Source organism: Leptodactylus fuscus, chromosome 5 (genome assembly GCF_031893055.1).
Source record: "Leptodactylus fuscus isolate aLepFus1 chromosome 5, aLepFus1.hap2, whole genome shotgun sequence".
Classification (NCBI taxonomy): domain Eukaryota; kingdom Metazoa; phylum Chordata; class Amphibia; order Anura; family Leptodactylidae; genus Leptodactylus; species Leptodactylus fuscus.
Window position 1 is genome coordinate 67870133 of NC_134269.1, and position 11402 is coordinate 67881534.

At 42.4% G+C, this 11402-nt stretch overlaps 1 protein-coding gene across 1 annotated transcript in view; it reads right to left on the reverse strand.

Annotated features, from left to right (window-relative positions):
- LOC142202984 (ADAMTS-like protein 5) overlaps window positions 1-10096 on the reverse strand; it is a 51808-nt gene extending 41712 nt beyond the window's left edge. Inside the window, exon 1 of the mRNA XM_075273395.1 lies at window positions 9736-10096. Coding sequence (XP_075129496.1) covers window positions 9736-9752 — 17 coding nt within the window. The 5' untranslated portion in view covers window positions 9753-10096. The remainder of the gene's footprint in view (window positions 1-9735) is intronic.
- Window positions 10097-11402: the final 1306 nt, after the last annotated feature.

Sequence of the window (11402 nt, forward strand, 5' to 3'; positions counted from 1 at the left end):
AACAACCCCCGCCAAGTACAGTATTGATAAGGCCTCTCTGAAAGTCTACAGTATACCTCAAGGCACACGGGTTGCAAATCATGAGAACCTATTCCTAGGACAAATCCCCAAAACTGTAATATTGGGGTTTGTTGACAATGAAGCGTTTTCTGGATCCGTTGCGAAGAACCCTTTATGCTTTGAGCATTTCAATATATCACTAGCATCACTTTATTATGATGGACACCAAGTACCTTCGCGACCGTTTCAACCCGATTTCGCCTCTGAGCAGGCTGTAAGAGAGTATATGGCACTTGTGCACATCGCCGGCAAACAGAAATCGGACAGCGGATTATCCATAGATCGTGAAGAATTCTTACACGGTTATACATTATTTGCTTTTGATCTAACCCCTGACCAAGAACCCGGTGGCCATTTTTCCCTAGTTAAAACGGGAAACCTGCGTGCTGAAATAAGATTCGCAGTTCCAACACCTCATACGCTAAACATGATTGTATATGCTGTGAACTCTGACATTCTTCAAATCTCCCATAAACGTGAAGTGATATTTTCATGATATTAGATTATTAAGAATAAAATAAATCTGAAAAATCTGAAATCTGAATTTTGCAAGAAAAATAGAATCGGCTATCAGAAGAAAATTGTACAACAGCTCCCGATGATGAATACTTTACAGATTACAAATATTCTGAATTCAGATTATTACACACAGAAAATTTTTTCGGGCGTATATCCATGCGATTTCTTACCACAATACAGAATACAAGAACACCCCGCTGCATTTATTGTCAATACCGATGATTCTACTCGTCCGGGGACCCACTGGATCTTAATTGTACTATGTGACGGAAAAAAAGCGATATTCTTTGACAGTTATGGGATTGCTCCATCGAACGCTGTATTTCCTAAAGATTTTATTTCTTTCTTACAACAGAACTCTGACAACTATATTTATCAGAATAGTCAGCTACAAAGTGTGGACTCTGCTTACTGCGGTCATTATTGCATATACATACTGTTTTGGCTTAGCAGGGGTTTGCCATTTAGAGACATTTTAAATCATTTTAATTCAGATTTAAAAAGTAACGATTCTTTAGTCAGCACCTTCGTATCTGAAACATTGCGGTGTGTGCATGGAAAAAATCTGCACGTATATAACCAAGTCTGTAGAGCCTGTTCATTTGATTAAGATTATTGTGTTGTGACATTCTGAATAAAAAAAGCCTTTTAAAATAATTATTGTGTGTTTGTGACTTAGTTGCTGTTACAGGATTGAACAATCAGCTTTTGAAGCCTAAATGTGACATCTGTGGAACTAGTGGGAAAGGATGTAAAATGTCACATAAGGTCATGTTAGGCTTTAGATCGATTGTCTCGGTTTTCTAAACGACAAAAATGGACAACTTATTTGTATGTATTTCAGAGCACAGGATACTCAGTCATTAACTTTTTTAGCTCTAGTGTCAAAATGACACCTATGCAACATTTAGGATGAGCGGATACTCATAACATTATCTTACAGGAACTCTATTGTTTCTGTTTTTCTAGCCGCCAAAACTGGACAGCTTATTTTTATGTATTTCAGAGCACAGGATACTCGGTCATTAACTTTTTTAGCTCTAGTGTCAAATGGCACATATGTATCAATGAGGATACTCATAACATTTACTTACAGGAGCTCTATTGTCTCTGTTACACATGTTTAAGTTAGTATTTTTAGTCACATACATAGTTTATACCAGAACTTTTTGGCCGAATTAAATATACCCTCCAGTGTGATGGGTAAATGCCAACCGCTCATTGCGTCCAGGTCCTCTACATGTCAAGACATGTTTTTGCACTACACGCCTGCGCAGAAGCACGGTCCATAGTTGTATTAGGGGAACTTTGTACGGCCATGTCACAATATGTCTTGCCGTCTTCTGGGGTGGATGTGTATGAGCTTGACTCATGGCGCCACGCAGCGGTGCTGAAGTACATAGCTGCTTACACCAACAATAAATAGGTATATTATTTATCTTAAATAAACTATAGACACTTTTTGCGATGGAATGAGTGATATTCCTTTAATATTAAAGAAATATCATTCATGCCAGTGCAAAAGGAGAAAGCATATATAAAAAGGGGGCGGGCACTTTTGCGCTGAAATGAATGATATTCCTTTCTATCAAAGAAATATCATTTATGCCAGCGCAAAAGGAGAGCGTATATAAAAAGGGGCGGAACATCATAATAAAAGGTATAGGGGGGTGGGGGGTGGGGGGTGGGGGGGGGAGTTAATTATAAATGGGCGTAGTGACGTCAAAATAATCATATAAAAAGGGGCGTGGTCATGTAATAAAAGGGGCGTGGCTACGTCATAAAAGGGGCGGGGCACCTGTCACTTTTTAGTTTGACGAGAAGTGGGGCTGTTACACTACTAATGCACAATAATATTGGATTAGAGGGCACGGAAAAGAAATGACTATGCCGTGTCCCCGCTCCTAATAATTACTAATTAACTTGTATTTTTCACGTTCTGCATCATTTGTCCAGATGTAACCCCTCACATATGTCACTGACATTAGTCATCATTAGTCCCCTGAACGACTGTGTCCTCACAATAGAAGGGAATAAAGGACTAAATTAGCCCCAGAAGCTAAGACCTTACAACAAGGCCAATTAAGACCCAGCCACAGAAAGCAGCATTTTATGTCAGTAAAATTACTTGTATTTAAAGCAGAGTGTTTAGATAACAGAAATAGCCCATTTCCTTCCACCGAAAACACATGCTGCTCAGAAGACAATATAAGCACCCGGAGGTACAAGATATAACATGCATCTATTGATCCAAGATGTGAATGGATCCGTCATCATGAAGATGATGGAAGGAACTTCTGACCTCCAGTGATGAGTAGAGTTGATAGAAGGTAATGCGGGTAAAAAGGTCATTTCATAAACTGCCCAGTTTAGCATTCGGGTGTAAACATTGCAAACGTTTAACCCTTTATAATAACAGCAATTCATGAGCTCTGCTGCTTAACATACAGCTCAGTTCACTAGCTGTTCTAGTTGTTTCAATGGGTAACATGCAAGGTTTTAACCCTGCACAACTATACTCCTCAACATTGACATTGCAACGCCAAGAAGAACAAGCCATAAAGTTATACAAATTGATGAAGTCCCAGGTGTCGCTAAATTTTCAAGCACCTAAAGTAGCTCCAATCTGTGGCATGTGGGAGGGCCAGATCGAAAGCAATATTTTTTTTAACCACATGAAACCCCTAAAATTGGATTAAGTTTTGCGGGATGAGTATTCAATGCCTCCTGTGAATGTGCTAGTTATCAACACTTGTCGCAAATCGAGAGGGACAGAATCCATGACCTCAGAGACCCTGGTTTATCACTCTAGCAGATCGCTATGTGCCTAGGCCGAGATGTCAGAACTGTTCAATGTTGCATGTCCTAGTGCAGACGCAACCTTCGGCACTCCAGCTGCTGTGAAACTACAACTCCCAACATGCTCCATTCACTTCCATGGCAGCTCCAAGAACAGCAGAGAAAGTGTGCATGTTGGGAGTTGTAGTTTTACAACAGCTGAAGTGCCAAAGGTTGCCTACCCCTGCCCTAGTGGTTGGAGGAACATCGACAAACTGGAGTATGCTGAGACACAATGTTTCTTCTTCTAGGATTATGGTGTGGGGTAGCATAACATATGGTAGTGGGTGCTCTATATTCTTAATTTCAAGTATACTAACAGCTTGGTGTTACATTGATTTGGTTGTGGAACCAGTGGTACGGCCATTTTTCAACAAGACAACACCAAGTCCCATGTTGATTGTGCCACTGTGAGCAGTCTGCAAGCCGTAAAAGTGCTACCATGGCCTGCAGCATCTTTAGACTCATCTCCCATCGAGCACAATTGGGGCATCACTTATTGGTAATTGCAAGGGGAACAGCTAACAACCAATCTTGCTGATTTACGTTACCAAGTGTATTCTGCATGGCATAACATTCCTCAGACAACCATTAATAACCTCACTGATAGCATAGGATAATAAATTCCTCCTACTGTGTGCCACTGTACAGAATTTGCACACATGATGTATTTTGTGTGCACAGGCATAAATCTTTACAGAAAAGCTGAATGTTGGAGGGGCTGTTCTTATATCTTCAATAGCTGCCGGCCTACTTGTTGGGCCATCACTATTCCTCTCAACTCCCATACGTACGTGCACCATTAGTGCATGTACACACAAGAAAGTCATCTAGTCCAGCTAAAATTGGCTAATTTTTACTTTATGTGTATGGGGCCCTAGAGAAAGGCATGAGACACCTGTTGACCCAGAGTTCTCTCTCCTGGCCACCCCCCCATACACATGCATGCCCATCTGAGCGTAGATATGTTCCTAATATGAAGAAGGGAGAGAGTCCAATATGCCTAGAACCTTTGTTCCCCAGCATCTGCATCTTGGCTGGGTGGCCCCACACACATTAGCCATTGTCTGGTCCCATCAGTTTTGATGAATTCACCAAACATGCATCTCATGTGCATGGACACTTTGCAGATATGGTTTGTGGTAGGAGAACATGGGTAAGGCCCCATGGGACGTCCCGCAGCAAAAAAGCGCTGCAGAAAAAAAACAGCAGCAACGCATCGCAGTTCTTCTCACAGCGCTTTAGACAGAAAGTTTGGGGAGTTTTCCTCTGCAGACTTTTTTCTCTCTTCACTTTTTAATGTAGATTGTGAGCCCCATATAATATTTTTCCCTATCAGTATATCTTTGGAGTATGGGAGGAAATCCACGCAAACTCGGGGAGAACATACAAACTCCTTTTCTCATTTGCAATTATCATGATTTGGTCATTTTTATGATATCTATTAAAAGTTAAATTTTATCTACTATCGGAAGAGTTGCCGGACTACACATTTTTTTTTTTTTCTATGTCATACAAACTCCTTGCAGATGTTGCCCTTGATAGGACTTGAACCCAGGACTCCAGAGCAGCAAGGCTGCAGTGCTAACCACTGAGCCACTGTGTTGCCCCTCCTTTGTGGACTTTCTATTACAATTATACCTATGGGGAAACCACCGGTGTTTTCGTAGGTATAATTGATATGCTGCAATTTCGAAAACCGTGCTGGGTTTGGAAGTTGCGGTGTGTCCGCACCACAATTTTTACTGTGAAGTGGGCATGGGATTCGCTAGAATCCCATCTACTTTGCCCTTACTGTAAAACGCCGCAACAGAAGAATTTGTTGCAAAAGTTGCTGTTTGTCGGCAATGTGTGGCCTCAGTCTATATTAGTGATCCACCAGACTGCAGCAGCCACTTCTTTCAGAGGGTCTGAATCTTGGCACCTTTAGATTAAGCCATGAATTCTGTAGTCCTGGATAACCATTTCAAGAATTCCACAAACTATTGTACATTACCAATTTATATTTAAGTGTAATGAAGATTTTAAGGAACGTTCAGTTTTCATAGAATGGCATAGGCAGATCACTACAATCTTCCAGCATCTGTCCTCTGTTGCTCCCTCATGTTGATCTACCATCTATTGCAACATAGCAAATAAAATAGCGAACAGCAAACTTGGACCACATTGATATGGTTTTGCATTGTATAACTTTTCCCTTAATATACACTCACCGGCCACTTTATTAGGTACACCTGTCCAACTGCTCGTTAACACTTAATTTCTATTCAGCCAATCACATGGCGGCAACTCAGTGCATTTAGGCATGTAGACATGGTCAAGACAATCTCCTGCAGTTCAAACCGAGCATCAGTATGGGGAAGAAAGGTGATTTGAGTGCCTTTGAACGTGGCATGGTTGTTGGTGCCAGAAGGGCTGGTCTGAGTATTTCAGAAACTGCTGATCTACTGGGATTTTCACGCACAACCATCTCTAGGGTTTACAGAGAATGGTCCGAAAAAGAAAAAACATCCAGTGAGCGGCAGTTCTGTGGGCGGAAATGCGTTGTTGATGCCAGAGGTCAGAGGAGAAAGGCCAGACTGGTTCGAGCTGATAGAAAGGCAACAGTGACTCAAATAGCCACCCGTTACAACCAAGGTAGCCAGAAGAGCATCTCTGAACGCACATTAAGTCGAACTTTGAGGCTGATGGGCTACAGCAGCAGAAGATCACACCGGGTGCCACTCCTTTCAGCTAAGAACAGGAAACTGAGGCTACAATTTGCACAAGCTCATCGAAATTGGACAATTGAAGATTGGAAAAACGTTGCCTGGTCTGATGAGTCTCGATTTCTGCTGCGACATTCGGATGGTAGGGTCAGAATTTGGCGTCAACAACATGAAAGCATGGATCCATCCTGCCTTGTATCAACGGTTCAGGCTGGTGGTGGTGGTGTCATGGTGTGGGGAATATTTTCTTGGCACTCTTTGGGCCCCTTGGTACCAATTGAGCATCGTTGCAACGCCAAAGCCTACCTGAGTATTGTTGCTGACCATGTCCATCCCTTTATGACCACAATGTACCCAACATCTGATGGCTACTTTCAGCAGGATAATGCGCCATGTCATAAAGCTGGAATCATCTCAGACTGGTTTCTTGAACATGACAATGAGTTCACTGTACTCCAATGGCCTCCACAGTCACCAGATCTCAATCCAATAGAGCATCTTTGGGATGTGGTGGAACGGGAGATTCGCATCATGGATGTGCAGCCGACAAATCTGCGGCAACTGTGTGATGCCATCATGTCAATATGGACCAAAATCTCTGAGGAATGCTTCCAGCACCTTGTTGAATCTATGCCACGAAGAATTGAGGCAGTTCTGAAGGCAAAAGGGGGTCCAACCCGTTACTAGCATGGTGTACCTAATAAAGTGGCCGGTGAGTGTACACTAAACTACATACCATGGTCAGGACAATAGCCCGGCGCCTAGTAATTGGTGTCCTGACGGTCTAACCATGTCATCAAACAACTTTAGGAAGATCAGAATATTTTCTGGTGCATGTGAACAAGATTACAAAAACTCCTTCCATATGCACAGAATATGGCTTGCCATTCAATCTGGCATCTGACCCAAATCCATGTCAAATCCTGAACATGTGAATGACCCCTTAGACTAAGGCCACACAGGATGGGTCCACTGCAGGATTTCTGTACTGGGCATCCTGCAGTGGACCCACTAGCACCAGAGACCAGATGAATTCAGCTAGTTTTCACTGTATCCATAACATGCACCTTGACATGTTTCTGAACCCACAGCGTAAGACACTTTGCACTGTGGGCTTAAGACACAGTGGAGGGAAGCTAATATCCCATCTACGCCAGAAAACTGGCACAAATGTGAGGCATTTTTGATGCACAACTGCAATTAGAGCCAACGGTGCGCCACTTTTTTGGTTCTGTACTCTGCTCAACACTTTTTATGATAAAAGATAAAGCAGGTTGGTGAACAAGGGAGGCCAGAGATGCCTTGGCCCGACAAATTTACCATAAGGACTTCTGCACACGACTATGTTTACTGTGTTACTGTATAAGAGTCAGTAAAATCAGTACAGATTGCACACAGATTGGACCTATTGAAATGAACGGACTGAGCTGCAAATACAAACAGGTATAAGACCATAGCTCTTCACTACAGCCCAGACTCTCAGCCACAAAAACTACAGCTATGTGTTTGGGCCCATAGAAATCCATGTGTACTTTGATCTGCAATTGTAAATAAAAAGTGCAGTAGTGTGAAGGAGTCCTAACTCATTCTAGAGAAACTGTAAGAGTTATACCTGAAACCTATACCTGTTCCTGACTCCCATGGATTTTATTTTAGGAGCACAGGAACATCCACAGTGCAAGGGAACGGTTAAGAGATTGGACCCTTCTATTAATTCAGGTGCATCATGAGCCACCAGAGGAATTAAGACTGGAGCGAGAAATGCCAATCTTAATAAATTGCCTTAGTGTGTGATACTATACAGATGGGTAACCTGCTCCCTCCGTTTTACAAGCATTTACAGTTGCTAATAAAACATAAGAGTCTGGCTATGCCAAGTAACATGACAGCCCTTGAATATAATGCTATATGAGCGTGCTCAGTCTCCATTATGACCTAGTGGCCTCATTCCTCCAGTTTGTTGATGTGTGCCAGAATAACTGATGGTCATCGTGACTTATAGCTCATTGCTCTTGGCAAAGCATCCTACTAGAAGGGACACCCTATACCTAGGTAATCTCTGCAAATCCCTGAATAATGCACATGGCATGTCGTGCACAGAGAAGTGCAGCTGTCACTCGATTCATTCATTCCTGATTTTCCTTGTGCAATCTTGGTATTACCATAAAACACATGCCTGTCCATTACCGAGATCTCAGTAGTCTATTAACCTCTTCTCTGCCAATGATTCCCAAATAGTATTAGAATAGGTTATCCATGTATAAAAAAAAAGTGCACTCTCCATAGTAGGATTAAATTATACCTACCGTGCCAATATTTTGGCAACATGGTAACAAATGTGACATATCTACCAAACAGACCTTTTCTTTCACTACTTTTTGTTGTTCTTAGTTAATATCATAATATATATATATATATATATATATATATATATATATATATATATATGAGTCAGACACAAGCCACTTGCACGTGCAACTATCATGAGCTTTCCATTCAACTGCTGAATGACAAATATATCAATGTGAACAAAAGTTGCATCTAAATTACACAACAGGTGCTAGTGAAGGAGTCACGTAGACGTAGTTGTTTTGCTTTAGTTCACACCTCTGTCTGTTTTCTGGGAAAAATAAGCATCATGCATCTCTATTTTATCTGCAAAAATGGCAGATACCATCATACTGCAAGTCAATAAAGTCTAAGTGGATGTCACACAAAACACCTGCACTTTATTTTCATGTTTTGGGTTGTTTTGTTTTTTTCACTGAACTGAAAAACAGAACTTTTGATAGCAGTATGAACAGTCTAAACCAGACATGATATATGCATGATGTCTTGTGGCACACTGTGACACGTAAGGTGCTCAGTCTGACAACCTGTTTACGCAATCCTCCAGTTTGTATAGGCAACACTAGACCGCACTCATAGGGTTCTTTAAATGGGAAATCATTTCAATATTGCAACATATAGACTGTCAGAAAAGTAGGTTTCATGCATAAGGCACAGGTTTCTTTATTCATTTTTGTACCTGAACCCAACCCTACTGTATTTCACCCTCATATTTTGAGGACCATGTGCTACAAAAACTGTATGATGCCAATAGAACAAGATTGAAAGTTAAGCTATACATATAGTTTAACTATGTATCTCTATCTATCTATTATAATATACTTGTGTGGATAGATAGATAGATAGATAGATAGATAGATAGATAGATAGATAGATAGATAGATAGATAGATAGATAACCTATCAATCACTGGGACAGTGATTGACAACAACCTGTAAAGCACTGCAGAATAAGATGGTGCTATATAAGTAAGCAAAATAAAACATGAATGTAAAACACAAAGGCTACATCCAATATCATAGATAACATTTGCACAGTATCTACCCTCAGAGGCGTCTATAATTCTATATAAATGCTATTTCCCAGGTGCATGCCTCAGGGGTAAGTGAGCTGAATAAATTAGTAACATTTATTGCTTGCACCATTATTTCCTGGGGATTGCACATTCTTAGCATAACATTATATATACATGACATACTAATACATCGTGGCAAACCTGGACAATGAAGTAGGTGGTGGGACATACTACATATGGTCTTACCTGCAGCTAGGAAGCATCCTCCTGCCTGGTGGTGGTGCAGGGGTTAAATCACATGAAACCAGCTCTAACTGAAAAGCAATGAAGCAATGTGAGGGCTACTACCGAGGGGTGTAGGGTCCCAGGGTGCAGTTAGGATCCACAAGTGGTCAGGGCAGTGTGGGGGTGCCCTGTGGCTCCATGCTCTACAGTACACCGGGGGACTGACACAGCCATGGTCAAGCAGTGGACAGACAGACAGACAGACAGGCAGGGTCCCTCCTCTAGCCCATGGCTTCACAAGTTCTAGCTCCTGCTAAGTACAGCCCGGTTCTCCTAGTGAGGCTCCTTGTAGTAACAGAGCCAGACAAGTCAGATGCAGAGAGATGAGAGGAATGCCGAAGAAGTGCACAAGAAGGCTGAGAGATCTGTGGCTCTGCCCTCCCGCCCTGTGCTCTCTCTCACACACCCTCTCCCTGTCACACTCACTTGTGGAGGTGTCTAGGGCTGTGTGCACATGTGCAGCCTGCTTCCTGCTCAGCACTGCTGTTTACCTGTCAAGGGCCCCACACCTGGGGCCCAGGGTTCCCCCACATAATGGTCTGCAGTACAGTGCAGAAACACATGGGGACTTGCCACTGTACTTGTAGTTTATTAGCTGTAGCTTCACTGACAGGACCAGAAATGTCTAGGACTGGATTAATGGAGAGAAACATGAACACTGGGGCGCTTTTATCAGTGGAGATGAGATAGGCAAGGGCTACCCAGCACTAATGTTTGTGAATGGAGTTGCATTGCGACCCTGGGGGTTCTGAATCAATGATTTGTAGTTGGACTATTGGATTTTCACTTATATTGGTGAAGGAGTTGCAGGGACACACAGACGTCCTGGGTCACACCATAGCAGTTGTGGCCAAAGTTGGCATATAGCCTGGGTGTTTGGTTAGGGTTACAGAGCAACTTATTGCAACACTAAAAAAATTGTGCATTTTTTTAAAGCTACGATTTGGTTGTATAAAATACTGTCAGTCGCGTACAACTTGTTACATGCAAAGAAAATCTTGGGATTAATTTTTTGTGATTGTGTTGCGTTCACCCCAGATTTGTATGTAACTTGAAGTTGTGTAACGTGTGTCACTGTGTAGCCTTAGCTCTAGGCCTGATTCACATGGGCATATTCAGTCCGTGAAATACAGACCATATGTCAGATGTATTTCCTGTACTGAACACTTCTTGGGCCAATATGTAATATTCACAATATTCCTGCACAGGCTGCCCCCGGTTTGTCTCCAGGGAACGCCACACATTACATCCATGTGGAGTACCATGGAAATGAACTGGAGGTGAGTAGTGGCAATTATCTGGTGGAATAATACAATAGGTAGCCCTTCGTCACTCTGTGGGTGCCATGTAAATGGGCATTAAACTGTGTGAGAGCCAATAAAGGGGGAATTATGCTGTGTGGGGTCAAAAACGGGATTAAATGCTGTGTGGCGGCCATTAAATGGGACATTTGCTGTGTGTGGGCACAGCGCCGCACCTCCCATGAGGCGACCTGAAGCGACCGCTTCAGGCGGCGCTATGCCAGGTCCCTGGGGGGGAAAGGCGGCATTTTTGCTGACCTAAGCCAGTCCAGGACAAGCTTTCTGTCGTCCGCCTCAGGTGGCAAAAAAGCTAGGTTCACCCCTGTG